The sequence below is a fragment of the Bolinopsis microptera genome, chromosome 3 (genome assembly GCF_026151205.1).
Source record: "Bolinopsis microptera isolate Bmic1 chromosome 3, MBARI_Bmic_1.0, whole genome shotgun sequence".
In the NCBI taxonomy this organism is placed as follows: Eukaryota; Metazoa; Ctenophora; class Tentaculata; order Lobata; family Bolinopsidae; genus Bolinopsis; species Bolinopsis microptera.
The window spans coordinates 2,810,737-2,829,001 of record NC_087074.1 but is presented as its reverse complement, the minus strand read 5'-3'; the positions used below and the strand labels follow the sequence as shown (position 1 = coordinate 2,829,001).

Below are 18,265 nucleotides of genomic sequence, written 5' to 3'. Positions count from 1 at the left end.
CTTTCATGGCATTTACCGGTCTCCACGTACAGTGGTGTAACGAAGGGTCCCGCTGACCCCGCTGTGCGAGGGGGGGGGGGGGGGCATCTTAGGGGGCGCAAAATCGTCGTTGGGACAATTTTGAAAAACTTAACTGAGGTATACTAGCAAAACTTCGCGTTTTGCTCAAGAAACACACTTTTTTTGGAGATTTTACCGGTGTGTCCTCTGAAATCACCTAATTTGTTCAATTTTAGGGAGGGGGAAAAAAGGGGAAGGGGTGCCAACAGGGGTGCGCATTTTCGGCGAGGGGGCGCAAACAGGCAACGTTACGCCACTGTCCACGTAACCGAAAGGGATGCAGCTTGTTCTCTTTTTGCAAAATACTTTAACTGTGCCATTTCCATAACTCCGTTCCCCACTCCCCGGCACAATTGCATTTGACCGTCTATCCTGATATCTATATTGCAGTCGGCAAAGATTTCCTGAGCTGAATGTAAATGTTCAGGATTTTTTAAGATTAAGGCTAAGCAAGACTTTTCTTGGTTCACGAAGTAGCCATACTTAAGGTCCTTCCAGTTCCACCATCCTAAAAGTAGATGAAGAGTACCCACCCCTGTGGCATTATCTGCTATAAGCCATACTTGTGCCACTTTTTCATGATCCTCTAATTTCTATAGTATTGGTAGAGTTGTTATAACCAAGACAAAGAGCCACATTGCTAGACTTCACCGTGAGTTGTACCAGTTTCCAATAAATATTGATTGCAATCATGCTTAACTCCGGGCATAGTACTTTCGCGGGCTTTTACTAATTCGCTCGCCCAAAAATTATAACGTAACTTTGGTTTTTATGGTTTTGCAGCCGAGCCCGAACAAAACGGTTTTACATAAGCTCTAATCCCAACCCTAACCGGAACCCTAAGTATAACCATAACCCCAAAGCTTTCCATAACCGTATAAACCACAACCCTAACCCCAATCCAAGCCCTAAACAATCGAATTCGTGTTTTACCAGAGTTGAAAAATACGTATTTAACGTATTTTATAAAATATCAAAAAAACGTTAAATACGGCGTATTTTATTTTCGCTGAATAAAATTCGTTAAAATACGTTACAAGTGATTTTGTAGCATTAAGAGCTCCAATGAAATAATAAGTACTATTTCTAATTATACAAGTTAAAAGTTTGATTAAAACTCGCGTAGCTCTGTAGTTTATCACCTCGCGTATGATTTAAGGGAACTGTGCACGTGCTACCCATGTGCTTGATCTTTTCGTCGAAGATTTCGAGAAAATTCCATTCTTCTCTAACTTATTCAAAAAGTGCACGAGTATCGTGCAATTCGTGAATAACCACGATTTTGTCCTGGGTGAAAACTCGCTTCGCTACTAACTTTATCATGACTGATAGGGTCGTAGCTGTAAAAGAACACCTCGAAGACTTACTTGGAAACAGGATACTGAAACAGTGGATAGGATTAGGAGGAAACGGGAAGAAACACGCATCTACTTATGCAGAGGTTAAAAAGAATATTGACTCTACTAGATTCTGGGACGATTTAGAATACCTCAATAATATTCTTGAGCCTCTCATCGAGGTGCTGCGTTTAACCGATGGAAAGAGGACCTGCGCCATAATGGGAGAACTGTACTATTTGCTATTTCAGTTGCAAGAGAAGTTTAGTTCAACTCTTAGACCAAGCCACAAACAAGATCTGATGAGCTTCTTCTCGAATGCATGGTCTGAGTTGCACATACCCCTGCACAGTGCGGGGTTCGTTTTGAACCCACAGTTTCATCTGTACGAACAGACGTCAAACGAAGATGTCATGGGTGACTTCCTGAACATGTGCACAGTATGGGGTTTTCAGGAAATGGAGATTCTACGGCAGCTAGCACGCTATAGAAGGAGAGAAGGTCTTTTTGGCCGGCAATCTGCCATTGACGGAGCTACAAAGCTAGATCCTTGTACGTGGTGGGATTCGTTCGGTGCAGCAACGCCAGAGCTTCAAATAATGGCGAAGAAAACTCTGAGCCTCGTCTGTAGTGCTTCTGCCTGTGAAACTAACTGGTCCTCTTGGGAATATATTGTTGATAAACGCAGAAATAGACTAGCAAAGGATAAGGCCATAAAGCTAGTAGGCATTAATGCCAACCTTCGACTTATCCAAAACATGGAGAAATGTGATTTTAATGATGATTACGATTCATCTGAGTAATTGTGTTCTTAATTGTGTATTTATTGAAACTTTTTTACGGACGATTTTCTACACAAATATGAATATTTTTCTGCGTTCAATTCCAAAAGTAAATTCCAATCCCGTTCAAGGGAACAAAATAAATGAAATTGAACCGTAATGACGATGTGTCTGAAAAAATTGCGAACGAAAGACATAACTTATTAAGTTTTTGAATGCAATTACGAAAAAAATAGGCAAACGTATTTAACGTATTTTTGACGTATTTTATTTCTTAGCAAAAAAACGTTAAATACGGCGTATTTAAAAAATTATCTCACGTATTTTTCAACTCTGTGTTTTACTAGCTTGTCACGTGACCAAAACAGTGTTTGTCCATAACTCTCCAGGGAAGCATTTTTACCCTATGTCATGGGTAGTGATTCGGAATCAGCGTCCAAAATACACCGAAACGATTACTTTCATGCTCTCAGTGCCTTTAATTTCAAAAGAATTTTTGAAAAATTTGGGAGGGCGGGATTTAGTGGGACCGACTCTCACGTTGTGTAAAGAGCCTATCTGTTAACGGAATTGAAAGCGTCACTTGCACTGGCATCAACTAAAAATTTAAATCACCGTTTCCGTAGATTTTGCATGTAGAGCACTGTGCACTGCAGTTTCCGATTTAATTTTTAGTCTTGTACAAACCTGCAGTGGTCCAGCAGCAAGTTGGATGGCTGTTTTCAATTCCCAACTCAAACATTTTCCCACTATTTGTCTAAAGGTTTCCCCAATTCCTATTGGCCTCACCCCTGGGCACTTGTTAACTTTAAGCGGTATGAGTCTATTGTTAACGTAAGAGTCCAACAGATCAGGATTAGAGCAGGGTGTCATAATTATTGGGGCGCAGACAATTTTGCTTAAAATTTTAGCTTACCCAAGCTTTTAGAAACGATCATTACTTGACTTCTGAGGGTCAGTTTTCTATGGAGTCTTAATCATTCGAGAGATAATCCTTCATACTACAGTTCAGTCTAAAAACAAAGTCCGAAAGAAGTTAAATTTCGTCGATAATTACGACGAAAGAGAAAAATTTGGATTATTGGACTTGAAGCCTTCGGCTGCTTCCCCTGAATTCCGGGATGAGTCCGCCTGACTATATTTTATTGCGTCAGTTAGAGGAGAAAGAGAGCTTTCATAAAATCTATAGTTTTCTATATGTTTCGCTATCGCCTGAAGAGCTGTGCACTTTAGTCTAAAGAATAATTTCAGAAAAAATTCACCAAAAAAAAATTACACATAAATCCCTTACTCCTTCGTAAATCTAACCAAGTATGGAATCGACCCTTTAAATAACGGCCTAAATTATGGGTTTTGAGGTACATCAACACAAAATTCTGAATTTAAGAAAAAGTTCAGACGATTGTTTACAGACCAGTTTTTGAATTTTGTAATTTCGATATTCAGAAGTAAAGTTATGACCCGTCGAAAAATATTGATTTCATCATAAAATACACATAAAATTTCAAACACGCCAATAATTCTGACACCCTGCTGTATACCGTTTTGATGCGATCAACCTTGCAAACTTAGCAATCTCATTTTTTCAGCTTCTTTCCTTCGTCTTTGAAATTCTTATGCGTCAAAAGTTTCAATTCCCAACTCAAGCAATTGTCCAATGTCCAGTGTCCACTATTCATCTAAAAGTTCCCCGTATCCCTGTTGGCCTCAGCTCACCCCTTGGCACTTGTTAAGCGGAATGAGTTTACTGTACTTGTAGGAGTCGAACATATCAGTTTATACGGTTTTGAAGAGATCAACCTTGCAAACTTAGCTATTTCCTATTTTAGTTTCTTTCCTTCTTCCTTAATTCCTATGCGTCAATACGAATCTACAAAATTCAGCATCGGTTTGTGATGAACCAGCAGACCCATTTTCGCCGTCCTAAATACCATTATCTCATCTATATTTAATAAATTATAAAACAACGATTCTTCTACTTCTTCGATCGGTCCAAAAGGCAAACCATTCTCCTCTATTGGTATTAGTACTGGATGATTCTTCAGGAGCTGCTCCATAGTATCTGTAGACTGTACATGATGCGTTACGTGATGAAGTATTTAGTCCTGGCTAAACGTGACGTGACGCGTGACCGATAACGTGACGCGTCATAGTTTCGCGCGCAAATCGCTTGCATAATCGTCCCGGTACACCCAAGTGTCATTTTCGCCTTTTTGATTTTACTTACGTTTGCAGATTAAATTACCCTTGATACCAACATTTTTTAATTTCTAAAACCTCATATATATCAGACCCCATAAAACCCTCATAACAATCATGTCATTGACAAATGTTTTGTTTCATCGAGCCGGCATGGTTCAAAATCTATTTTGTACAAATATATTTGCTGGATGTAACACATTCTATTTTAGCTAAGTTCCTAAACATGAAGCTGTTCACTTTCCTCGCCCTCATCGGGATGCTTGCATTCGTCAACTGTGATGGTAAGATATTATTTAGCGACACTGTCAGTTGTCAATGTCGCTACAGCAGGGTGTCATAATTGTTGGCGCGTCGACAATTTTGCGTGAAATTTTAGCTTACCCAAGCTTTTAGAATCATTACTTGACTTCTGAGGGTTAAGTTACAATTACTATGCAGTCTTGATCATTCGAGAGGTAATCCTTTAAACTTCAATTCAGTCTAAAATCCCGACGAAAGAGAAAATATTTGACTTTAAGCCTTCAGCTTCAGCTGCATCCCCTGAATTCCGGGATGAGTCCGCTCAAGTAAATTTTCTTTTATCAGTTAGGGGGGAAACAGAGATTTTTAAAAAGCTATAGTTTCTTACTATACTAGATCATAAATCTACCAAGTTTGGAATCGACCCTTTAAATAACGGCCTAAATTATGGGTTGTGAAGTAGATCAAGTTGATCTTGGTTTCAGAATTTTGTGTTGATCTAAGATCAACACAAAATTCTGAAACCAAGAAAAAGTTCAAACGATTGTCTACAGACCAGTTTTTTAATTTTCGATATTCAGAAGTAAATTTATGACCCGTTGAAAAATATTGATTTCATCATAAAATTTCGTTTTTTTAGGAAATTTGCATATTCACGGCTTACGGATTGTAATAAAGCTTATATTATTGACTGGGAAACGCGAGCGACCAATTTCATTCTCGATATCAATTTGCATTTGAGAACGGTCAATCAAATTAATATCATTTCCTTTTATTTGGAAAAGAGAGACACTGGCAGCGGTCCACTCTACCCATGATTATGGGTTTTGGTCAAATATCTATATTTGACCAAAATATAGATATTGTGGAGACTCTCACTGAGCAAAAAAAGATTACCAAAATATCTATAACATATAAAATGGTGTAATATAATACTCCTTCATACAAGTTAACTTTTCAGCCATCAAGTGCTTCCAAACTGTTGGTGATAAGGTCGAAGATAAGTTGTGTGCGGGAGATGATGTTGATGCTACAAAATGCAAGGGGTACGTAGCCAACATGCACATAACATGCAAACTGATTATATTCGCAAGTTTGAGACAAACTACTCTTTTCTCTTTTTGTGTTAATAAGGATTTAAGGGGAGATACACCAAAAACGTTTTTGCTCCGAACATCGATTTTATTTTATATTATAGTTAAATAGACAAAATACTGAAGGGAAAGGAAGCAGTTCTAACGAGCTCTTCTCAAACACAAGGATATATTCTTGTGAACTCGGCTAGTATATATGAAACATTTGTCATGGAGTTGTAGAGGGAGTTATGTGCCTCGCCGGGCTAAAGTAGTGGATGACCTTGCTGTACGGCAAGTTAAACAAGGATCTGAAACTACTAGGTTCCGTACAGACTCAACTCTGCACCCGTGTCAATATGTTCATTATATGCAAGCCTCTTGATTTAAAAAGAATAAGATTGCACACCTTCAAAATTTTCTAAAAATATTCCCTCATCGAGAAAAAAAAATATTTTTCTTTTTCGAAAATTTTTAAAATTTTGAGAAGTCTGTCACTGTAATACCGATAGTTCGGCCATTTTAAAAGTTTTTTGGCTGATTTTTTTACTGAACATTACTTACAATCCGTACAAGAAGCCATTGAAAGGATTATATAATTAAACAATAAATGACGAAGTTACAGACCAAACAAGGTCGAAAAAATAAAAATTGAAATTTTTCCCACTTCTAAAGTTGTACATTTCACCAATCACCACCAAAAAGTATCAGTTTTTTTTAAATAATTTTACAGAATCGTGATCAGCTTGGTAAGACGAATCTTAGTACGACATTTATAATATTTAAAGACACAAAATTTGTAAAAAAATGTGTACAATTTGTACAAAATTTATACAAGGGGGGACCCTTGTGTTCGAGCTAGAAAATTATTCAAGACAATTTGTCTTCTAAAAGCACCTATTTGGTACTAAAAGATTCGTCTTACCAAGCTGATTACGATTCTGTAAAAATTATTTTCAAAAAAAGTCGTTTGTGGCCACATTGCATAGCTTAAAACTCAAATCTGAGAGAAATCCTACTCCAACAAGTTTGATATGATCATCAGCTACACTCACAAGAATTTTTGAAGCGATATCTGCTGACCCGGGTGATTGGTGAAATGTACAACTTTAGAAGTGGGAAAAATCCCAATTTTTATTTTTTCGACCTTGTTTGGTCTGTAACTTCGTCATTTATTGTTTAATTATATAATCCTTTCAATGGCTTCTTGTACGGATTGTAAGTAATGTTCAGTAAAAAAATCAGCCAAAAAACTTTTAAAATGGCCGAACTATCGGTATTACAGTGACAGACTTCTCAAAATTTTAAAAATTTTCGAAAAAGAAAAATATTTTTTTTTCTCGATGAGGGAATATTTTTAGAAAATTTTGAAGGTGTGCAATTTTATTCTGTTTGTCTATTTAACCATAATATAAAATAAAATCGATGTTCGGAGCAAAAACGTTTTTGGTGTATCTGCCCTTAATGAAATAATATGAAATCATATTCATGATTTGAGAGCGCTTTATCAATAAGTGAATTATCGAATTCTTTAAAATCTTAGTAATTTAATTATGTTACAATGAAGCCGATATTATCAATGTTTAATTTCAGGCCGGAATTTACATACGCAGCAGGAATTACTTCGTACGATTACGGTTGTGGTGAATGCGGTGCTGATGCAGACTGTGAAGAATGTGCCACTGCAAGCTGTAACGTGGAAAAGGTAGCGGCTGACGCCTTCGAGTGTGCCAATTACGAGTGGAAAACTGACGAGTTTGTGGCAAATGCTGCGATGACCACCTGCAAGAGTAAGGCGAGCATGACAGAACACGTGTGCAACAAGTAAGTTTATAAAGGAGCAAGTTTACAGGTATAAGTCATGGCATGGTCACTTTTTGTGTGTAAAATTTGAAATGCTTGTAATAGCTTGTAATTTAACAATAACTTTACTTCTAGGCCCGGTGCATCGGCAAAGTTAGAGGCAGATTTCACCGCAGCAAACGCAGGATGTGGACCCTGTTCAGTTGCACAAGAAAAGACCGATAAAAAGTGCGCGGAAACGAGCACTGAAGTGAACAGTGCAGTGAGCATGACAGCTCTACTCCTGCCCCTCATCGCAGCTATATACGCTCTCTTCTAGACACAGTACTCTTCTAGACACACACGTACCCTAATTTTATTCTAATACAAACTCTAATTGTACCGCTCAGTAACCTTGGTATAACGGCTCTCACTTCCGGCTTTGTAAACCTTGTCCTTGCTTAATTCTTTGTAATTAGCAAGAACTCTGGTAAAGCTGAGCAAAGTGATATTTCTAAGTTGACAAAAACAAGATTTAAATAGATATGTTAAAATGATGTTTTGTATAATGTGAATTGTTTAATACATCATCTTTCCTTAAATTACTTTATTATTTCGTTTCGAAAATAAATAAACAATTACTCCGTGTACCTGTTAAGTAGTATGAGGAGTAATTATCCAACAAAACACAATCTGAAGAAAAAGTGATTTTCTTATTACATGAATAAATAGTTGATTACGATTCTGTAAAAAAATTTCAAAAAAAACTGATTCTTTTTGAGATATAGGCATTTTAAGCCATAAATTTTTTTGGAAAACGAAATTAGATATATACAGAATAGTATTAGTCTATTACAGGTTATATAAATCAAGAGGCTTGCATATAATGAACATATTGACACGGGTGCAGAGTTGAGTCTGTACGGAACCTAGTAGTTTCAGTTCCTTGTTTAACTTGCCGTACAGCAAGGACATCCACTACTTTAGTATATTATGAACATCATCATTGCAACAAGAATTGCGCCCGTTGTTTCGTTTTGGCGGACGCTAGATTTCCATTCACTATAACTATAGATATAAGCTCCAATTTGTATCACGTGGTGACCCCCACTGTCGCTTCACTATAGTCGACGATACAGGGGGAGCCGCGCACTTCGTGCGCGGCGGGTCATACAACGTATGAGTACATGTAGGCTGGCCTGACGGCCAAATAGGGTGTTTTGGTCCGTTCTCGTTCTAACTTAAACTTTTAAAAGAATAAACAGTCTGTATTTATCTTCCAAACCTACAACTTTTCAAGGCTAAATTCCTGTATATTGGCCGTTAAAAACAAAACACAACGTTGAATGTTTAATAACTTCAGATTGGGCCGTAGTTCAAAGAGCAAATTGGCAAAAGTGGTGCTCACGGTCTCACTTAACGTCACTTTTTTAATAGCCTCCCAAATGGTTACTTCGTACCCATTGAAAAGTTACCGCTGGTGGTGTACTAGAGTTGGTTTTAATTTAAACCGACTGCTTGACCTCGCTCGCGGCGCGAACATAACAACAAACAAGCATGATTACCACGCGTTGGCGTATTCCAATGTTACTATGGCAGCTACCACTGACACAATTCAGGCCAACCAGAGTATCAGAATCCTTTGGTGGGTGTGTGCATAATAAAGTTCATAACTTTTGATCGGCGCCCAAAGGTGACTTTCTGAGATTTTGATATAACTCCAACAATTACTTGTCTTGAATTTTCCCCTGGAAGGTAACGTTACTTTTAAAAGAGGAACATGTTACAAAAAAGACACAAAAACCGGAAGTACTCCGCAACTCTTTATACTTTCAAAGATAAGTGTGCCCCATCGCGGTCAGGGTTCCTGGGAATCAAAGTTACTCCACAGTGAGGCACAAATTGGGACAACTTAGATTTGAATTAAACCGAAAAGTCAATTTGGGCTAAATCAAAAATCATGAAGGCGGCGATAATTGCATTTGACAGTCAGACCACTCTGCAATTTATTCTGCAACTTATTTTTCAACTTTCACTGCCACACTTATGCTTTATCTTTAATTGACGATGTCAATTCATGGCAGCTCGGCGGGGGCGTCACAGTATCGGCATGCTCGCCGATCTAGTCTGGAAGCAGTACCGCATTTCCATCTAGCGTGCACATTAACGCATCGCGCTACAAGTTTTTTATCTTATCTTGCCTACACATTTTAACGAAATTCCTTGCGCACTCGCGTATAAAATTACATTGTTTCTACTACCCCGCTTTATTAAAATGACCACCAGAAGATGGGGAGTTAATATTGGTTGATTTATATATGATTACCTGAGGACCCCAGCTTTAATGTTGGTAAACATAGAGAATCGAGATTAGAGATTAGCGGAATGACAGGTCTGAGGCGCGGCAGACATAAATATAAAATAGATTATTTATATCTTTAGTGTAATTAACTTTATTTTTACATAATTTAACTAAGTTGTGGAAGGATCAACCATGTACGATAATTGATATTGTTGAAATATTGAATGGTAAATTGATTTAATAATAGAATGATTGTAATATTTTTATTTTGAGGCAATGCCACCAAATCCGCCGGTGACCCCATCGCGGTTTAACTACTAATCCTTGGAACTTATGGAGGAGCTCTTGATGATGCTGCTGACCATACGAGGAGGGTCAAATTAGAGGGTGGTGGGGGTTGGTGGCTGATAGATCTGCACGGACTTTCATGATCTGACAGGGAGCTTAGTTGTTCCTGGATACGATCAATCAGATTGTTGGATGGTTGGGTGATGTCATTCTTGCAAATCTTTCCTTAAGACATTGGGGATGAGGGGGCCGTCAAAGATTCAATAACGGATGCTGACACCTGATTTGCTTCTGATGCTGACTCCTGTTTTAATGCAATTTTGTCAGACTTATGTTTTTTTGGCAGGGATGAGGGCATGTGAATCACCAAGGGCATTCCCAACTCTTAAGTATTTCATCAATTGTCGTTCATGGCCACTAGTTCACTGCTCGAATCTTAAGTTTTGCACATCATAGTGGCCAGACTGGATTACAGTGGGCGAGGCAAGTTCAAAGCCAATACATCCCGCCTGAAGTTAGGGCCTTGCAGGGGCATTTGACTCTTCTTTCGGCGCTTCGATTTCGGTGGACACTGTTTCTGTCTGAGGCTGATGTCCTCTGCTTGCAGTATCTGAGGACGAGGGGGTTTATTGGCTAGTGTGATATTCCTGGTGAGTGTGATACTCCTGTGCGCTGGGAATGGATATTTGCAGAAAGGCTTATGGTTCTCTGAACTTGTCGGTGTGGTAGCTAAATTTGAGGTTAAAGTAATAAAAATCCTCTGGTCACCTTCACTCTTGATCTACTCCCGTGTTGAGTAGATACCCCTGGTATTTTCCCTCCAATGACTCCGATTTCAGGCTTCAGGCGGTCCCCCCCCCCCCCCCCTTTGAACTTTGGGCTATTCAGGCTGAGCTTCTTCTTGGTGGGAGCGGTGAATCTTGCGTTGGCAGTTTTTTCTGTTTGTTAACCATTGTTATAAAAAGGGGGGGGGGGGGGGGGTAGCCGTCTGTACTTTGTTCAAAAATAGTGGCACAAAAACGGCAAAAAAATGTAATTTTACACAAAAAAAAAAATCAAGTTAAATCAATATATGAGGTCCAAAATCCCGTCAAAAGCATCTTGAAACCCCTTATAAAAAAACAACTATTTCTCATGCAATTTTAGGGTGGGATAGGGTGGATTTAAATTGAAAATAGGCTGGTTGAAGAAATAAACTGACTTTTTGGCAGAAATTGGGCTCACCGTGCACACTGTGGCGTGAACCGATCGGGGTGGTGTCTCCGTCAGAGCCGGTCCTCCCGAGCCGGAAGAGAGAAGATTATATAGATGTATAATAAATGATTAACGTAAGAAGAATGTGAAATATCAAAGCTTTATCGAAATTAATAATAAGAATCTATAGACTGACACACTGACAAGTCTATAGACACAACTCCCACTGGGCATGGAGTTATAAGCTTGGAGAAGGCATATGATTACCCTTGGGCAAAAGGCGCAAATGAGCCCAAATCAGAAGACCTCCCGATGTTCTTGTTGAACATGCCCTCAAGAATAACGAAGGCATTGCCCTGTACAGTTATATTAAACGATGCTTGATCAACCGGTTAGCAATGATGAATCAGCTTTCACCCCAAACACTCGTAGACAACGAGAACTCGCTTGTGCATGACAGTTCGATTTTCACAGTAACCTTAGGAAGCCAGTGCTCGGTTAAGTTCTCAATGAAAGGTCTCAAGCAAATGAGGAAGTCATTAGAGCGATAGAGGGACGCAGTCATTATATCATGAGCAAGCAGTCCCAGTTTCCTCTGGTACCACATAATAGATAATAGCACTGAGAAAGAGGGACATAAATGCAATATAAGCGTTCCGTTATGTTAGCACCAGCAACTCTCAATGCAACATTGATTATTGGTGACTCAAACACCCGGTTCCTCCTCCGGTTTGGTGCAGGGAAAGGGACATTTGGTCACAAACTGCCTGGAAAAAGAGTTAATGTTTCACAATAGATCATTTAACTCCCTGCTATTTGTGTAGATACAAGCAACGTGTTTAGTACACTGTTGGTGTAAATAATATTAAAAGGGGAGGGTGATGTTAAACATTGGGCTTATGATCTGACGACGAAGTCTCCAAATATTCTGATTTGTGACCAATATTCTAAAGTTATAGTCTCACCGAGCAGCGCATCGCCTACCAACTAGGTTCCTCCTGGCTGAATTACAGAGGCCCTTGAATTTTAAACTAATAGCAACACTATCAAATCTATTACATTTATTGAGGACCCCCAGTGGAAGCTAATGCCTCGGTAAATGTAACGATCATTTACAGTTGTATGTCAATGTAAATGGTTGTTGGCAACGATAAAGTTACTTAAAGACATCCTAAGACTATCAGCCATGCGGTTTTTAAAGTCCATTTACTCCTCATCTATCACCTAAAGATTATCAGACAACACTTATCCTTATCGCTCCGAGTGCTACATAGGTACTGTAAACATTTACTAAATTTCGAATCATTAGCATCTTTTTGTGATAAAGCTAAGTCTAGAATACCAGTTGGCTCAAGACATTGACAATCAGAGATATCGAGTCATTCTGTTAAATTCACCCAGGCAACGGCTCTTGTCCTACTATAAATGTTCCAAATTGTTTAACACTATTAAGAGATAATGATATCTTCGTCGGCAAATTTCTTTTTCTCATATAAACAATTATCAGAAAGTGACATGCACTCAAAGTTCCCCTCAGCGATGGTTCACTTATCCGCTGTGTTGTCCCGCAGTAGCTCTTGGATCACTGTGAACAGATCTATCAATGATGACCCCATCAGTAATAGGTCATCCTCGCATCTTTGTTTCTGAGTTATACCCAAGAGCTAACCAAATTAAGCAAAGACAGAGAACATTCAGCAAAAATATCAATTGGAAGTAAATCCCCAAACACTCTTGTAAATTGTGACAATGAATGTGACCGAACTCTATACAGACTCATATACCAAGATTTGAGTCGAGAGTTTTTCATTTGTTGACACTGCCCAATCTAGATATAGAAACGCCACAATACTCATGAAGTTTGAGAATAGTGCAGTTGTCATATTACTGGGACTTTCCCTACCTTACAATGGAGGCTTTCATAACACAAGGCCAGTATCATACAATACCATACCTAAAGTCTATTTTAAAACGCTTAAGCTTATCGCTCACAGTTTCCCAAAATTGAAAATCAATAGTGCAAAGGATTACCAAGTATTATGAAATTGTCATCAAAGGAATTCCCTTTCACAAACGGATGACGATAGGTCAAATTCACAGGCCCATGATCTCCACCATCTCTTTAGGGGCTACTATATTATCTAAGCTTCAGATCCCAAACTCAGAGCACATATTGGCTGACGCTCACGCCCTCTCCCATGGTGACATAATAATATTACCAGTGACAATCCCATACAGTCTTTGAAACCACAGGCCTACATCCAGGACAAGTCTGAAACCATGAGAATAAGCATTACTCTGCTGCCTAATTGACGCAACAGCAACCTTAACTACACTGGTCTGATGTATCCCAGTCAAGTTAAGAACAACTGAACCCTCGGCCGCCTAATACAAGATCAATAGAAGCATTCTGGTAAAATCTTTGTGTGTCTACATTAGCTCTATATGTATCTACCAAATTAGAGGGAGAAAAGTCTATCGTCCAAACATCATGAGGCACAATTCTACATGCTACCCTGGTGCAACAGTCCAAATCAATCAATGAACGGTTTCTATCACATGTACGAAAAGACACTCATAATACCAATCTTTGAAAAGTGCAATGTACATATGTTTGGTACAAAATGACGTGGACTCTATCCTGAACAGCCCTCGCAACATGAGGACAAAACTTCTTCTGTGCCCTGAAAGTTTATCTGGTGATGCCTAGAGCTCTTGACTTTACACACAATTGTATTGAAAAACTTGTACTTTTCCTTCAAAGTGGGCACCTGGAGCTGATATTAAAATTTATAAATTATTAACCTCGGAGAGTTTCTCCAGAAACGAACAAGGTTTAAAAACTGATATCAATGAGTGTATATATTCAAATCTGCAAAGAAAATAGACACCTATGTAAAACTGCTCTCAACCGAGACAAATCGTTTCTGTTGTAGTGATAAGACAGGGCTTTAGCAAATCGTCCATTTTTTAGTAGTTATGATGAGAAGATAATGTCGCATACTCACTGATTATGGCATAGAACCCTTATGCAAGGCACTTGAAGTATCGTGTCACACCATTAGAATATCAGCTGAATACTGATCAAAAACACTCCTACGCATCATATTTTTATTTTATAACAGTAGCGACATCCAGAACAAAAAACAACCTGCTTTTATTCTGTTTTTTTAATATTAAACACAACATAAAAGCAACATTATTTTCCTTCCATTTGAATTGATAAGCTTCACAAGATTACAAATTTTAATAATGGCAGCAATATAGGTTATCACAACCTCTGCATTGGTCATTGTAACAGTCACGGAGGGCTTCTCAATTTCGTCTAAAAGTAATGAATCTATCCGACCAACTTATTATAGGATCATAAATTAGACATACTTTCTCCTAAATGGATATGAATCTATGATACAATTGACACATACACCATAAATATAATATATATAAAATATAAATATAACACACACACGTAAACCTAATTTTATTCTAATACAAACTCCCTAATTTTTGGGTCCCGCTCAGTAGACCTTGGTATAACCGGCTCTCACTTCGCACTTTGATAAACCTTGTCCTTGCTTAAATTCTTTGGATAATTATCAAGAACTCTGGTAACGCTGAGTCAAAGTGATATTTCTAATTTGAAAAACACAAGATGTTAAATAGATTTTTTAAAAGATGATGTTTTGTATAATGTGATTGTTTAATCATCATCTTTCCTATAATTACTTTTATATTTCGTTTCGAAAATAAATAAACAATTACTCCTGTACCTGTTAAGAAGTATGAGGAGTAATAATCCAACAAAACACAATCTGAAGAAAAAGTGATTTTCTTATTACATGAATTAATAGTTTGATGTACGTTCTGTAAAAAAATTTTCAAAAACAAATTTCAAAAAAAACTGAGTTCTTTTTGAGATAAAGGCATTTATAAGGCCATAACATTTTTTTTGGAGAAAACGAAATTAATATAAACAGAATAGTATTAGTCTATTACAGGTTATATAAATCAAGAGGGCCTTGCAAATAATGAAACATATTGACACGGGTACAGGTTGATGTATAAATGAACATCATCATTCAAACAAGAATTGGCGCCCGTTGTTTCGTTTTGGCGACGCTAGAATCATTCACTATAACGATAGATATAGCTCGCCAATATGTATCACGTGGAGAACCCCACGGTCGCTTCACTATAGTCGACGATACAGGGGGAGCCGCGCAGCTTCGTGCGCGGCGGGTCATAGCAACTTAATGAGTCAATAGCTCATGAAGCTGGCTGACCCAAATAAGGGTTTTCTGGCCTGTTCTAACTGTAAGACTTTTAAGAATTAAAGGGCGCTGTACTGATCATCCAAACCTACAACTTTCAAAGGGCTAGAATTTCGCTGTAATTTTGGCCGTTAAAACACAACTTGAACTGTTTAACTTCATGATTGGGCCGTAGTTCAAAAAGCAAATTGGCAAAAAGTGGATGCTCACGGTCTCACATTAACCGTCACTTTTTTAATAGCCCAAATGTGTTACTTCGTACTCCATGAAAAGTTACCGGCCTGGATGTCGTGTACAAGAGTTGGTTTAATTTAAACAGACTGCTTGACTCGCGCGCGACAAACAACAAACAAGCCATGATTTGCCCGCGTGGCGTATTCCCAATGATCATGCAGCTCACCACGTTGACACAATTCAGGCGCAACCAGATATCAGGAAACGCGCAAAGTAAAAAGATGCAAACATTTGATCGTCCCAAATGAGGGGAACTTTTCTGGAGATTTTGATATGTAACACAACAATTACGTTGTCTTGAATAATCCTCCTGGAGAGGATAACGTTACTTTTAAAAGAGAACATGTTACAGAAAAACTCGGAAGTCACCAACTCTTTCACTTTCAAAGATTCACTCCGCGGGCACGCGCAGATGGGACCTCCTATTGGACGTTTTTATTGCCACTTTTCGATAGGTAAACGATTTTAGCCGAATAAAATAAAAACTTTTTATTTGAGTTATATAATATGATACAAAGTGATTGCAAATTATTTGGCAAACATTACGTGTAAAAAGTTTCATAAAAATTGGTAGAATTTTATAGTTATATGATTATAGACATCACCAACTTATAAAGCAAAACCGCGTCAAAGATTAGTAATTATAACAATTGCGACTATCCTGATTATGATACGAATTATTGTTAGATCTTTTAGACCTTATCCTCCGAAAGGCCGGAATCTCTTATCATTACAATACAAAATCATTTTTATTACACATTAACCTAATATTAAAAAATGAGTGAAGCTAGAACGACAAAGCAGATGTTGCTACGATAATTCTAGATTTAATAGCGCAATAGAATACATCGACCATAATACGCCTCCGATTGAAACAATATTAGGCTTCAAGTTCATTTACAATAACTTCAATAGTATGTCACCGTTCCGTTTTAGACCGACTTTAATTCTATCAGCAACGAAACAAAGTCAGGAGAGTTAGTAAACCCTTTATTCAAAATTGTCGACTGTTCATTTGAATCCAGAGCAAACAGGAGATTCATTTTAACAAAGTTGCAGTATCGGGTCGTGATTAGCGGTATCGCAATGGTTTCTCACTTCCTGAAAATAAATCTGAAAAGAAGCTAGGAAATAAATAATGATACACAAACTGAAATTACATAGATAGGATTCTTAAATACTTAAGAGTAAGACGGGAGTTCCCGCGGTCCCGTCTTTACTCGTCGAGGCGTAATAATAAGAAAAGTAATAGGCTTCCACTGAGGATCTTAGAAGATGAAAGCTATTTTTAAAACGCAGATATACAATGTTACCACAGAGCGGCTCCAAAATGAGTGAAAAAGTTGGGGGGATCAGGAGTGTACATTGCGGACAGACTACAAACTCCCCATTGAGGAGATCAAACGCACCTGGAATCAACTCAAGACCGTCTTCTCAGGGCTGAAAGCCTTTGCCGTAGGCACTCGGCAAAAATATTTAGTGAGTCGGGAACTGGGACCAAAACTAGAAAAATAATATAAACTGCGATAGCCAGGCGACAATAATGGCAATGAGCAACATCAAAGTCAAATCTAAAAGCACCAGCACGGCTATAAGTGAGCTTAACTGTTAACCAACTAGCAATGGACAATCAAGTCCTACTACGATGGATACCAGCTCACAAAGGCTACGATGGCAACGAAAAGGCAGACTCTCTTGCCAAAAAAAGGCTCCGACCAATCTGGACTCCGCTCAAGTGCAACTACCAATACCAAAAGTATTATGGAAGGGAGCAGCTGCGGAGTATAAGTCATCGGAAGATGAGGGAAAGAATGGAGAACTTAACCCAACACTTACTTTTACAAGTTGCAGTATCGGGTCTGATTACGGTTTCCAATGGTTTCCACTTCTGAAAATAATTCAGAAATGAAGCTAGGAAATAAATTAATGTACACATATGAAATACATGATAAATTCTTAATTCTTAAGTACGGGACCCCCGGTCCCGTCTTAACTCGTCCCGCGAATTAAAATGAATTTTAGTGCGCGTCACTGGTGTACTTTTCTTAGGCGTTTAGTGGTTAAAGGGAGGTCCCATCTTACAGCGTCGAGTTCAAATCTTGAGCAACTGTGAAATTTAATCGAACTTTATTACTTTTGTTTGTGACTCTGAAAATGATTATTCCAGAAGTTTATGAAATTAGGAACTTACGTAGATGAGGGCAATCTCCGATACTACTATTAAAAGCTTCCCAATTATTTCCATCCACCTAGGACTGCTTCAGAAAAATATCTTATCTTGTTGAATTCTAAACTGAAAATAGTGAAAGTAGCATTATAAGAAATGCATAAATTCCACAATAAGACTTTTGGTTATACATTAATCGTGAGACATTATCTGTTATTGCTTAAAAGTAATTTCGTCCGGAGTCCGGACGAATCCACGAGTACAGTATGGGTAGGTGTGCTGAGGTACTTCATTTGGTGCCAAGATCAAATTCATCACATTTCATGTGAAATC

At 38.2% G+C, this 18,265-nt stretch overlaps 2 protein-coding genes across 3 annotated transcripts in view; both read left to right on the top strand.

Moving 5' to 3' along the window:
• The window catches only part of LOC134812994 (uncharacterized), a 146,418-nt gene that overhangs the window by 40,021 nt on the left and 88,132 nt on the right, over positions 1 to 18,265 (top strand). The window contains exons 2-5 of one of the 2 annotated variants that reach the window (XM_063820644.1): positions 4,590 to 4,662; positions 5,583 to 5,667; positions 7,288 to 7,518; positions 7,633 to 8,078. In XM_063820644.1, coding sequence (XP_063676714.1) covers positions 4,605 to 4,662; positions 5,583 to 5,667; positions 7,288 to 7,518; positions 7,633 to 7,816 — 558 coding nt within the window. In that variant the 5' untranslated portion in view covers positions 4,590 to 4,604 and the 3' untranslated portion in view covers positions 7,817 to 8,078. Of the gene's footprint in view, positions 1 to 4,589; positions 4,663 to 5,582; positions 5,668 to 7,287; positions 7,519 to 7,632; positions 8,079 to 18,265 lie in introns of those variants that run through there. The other variant, XM_063820643.1, reaches the window with a different exon arrangement.
• LOC134812501 (uncharacterized) lies at positions 1,382 to 2,200 on the top strand. Its single transcript, XM_063819967.1, has one exon. It carries the CDS (start codon positions 1,382 to 1,384, stop codon positions 2,198 to 2,200), a length of 819 nt encoding a protein of 272 aa, XP_063676037.1.

Bases quoted from the DNA above. Each gene is read 5' to 3' on its own strand.
- LOC134812501 (XM_063819967.1), top strand. From the start codon at position 1,382: ATGACTGATAGGGTCGTAGCTGTAAAAGAACACCTCGAAGACTTACTT.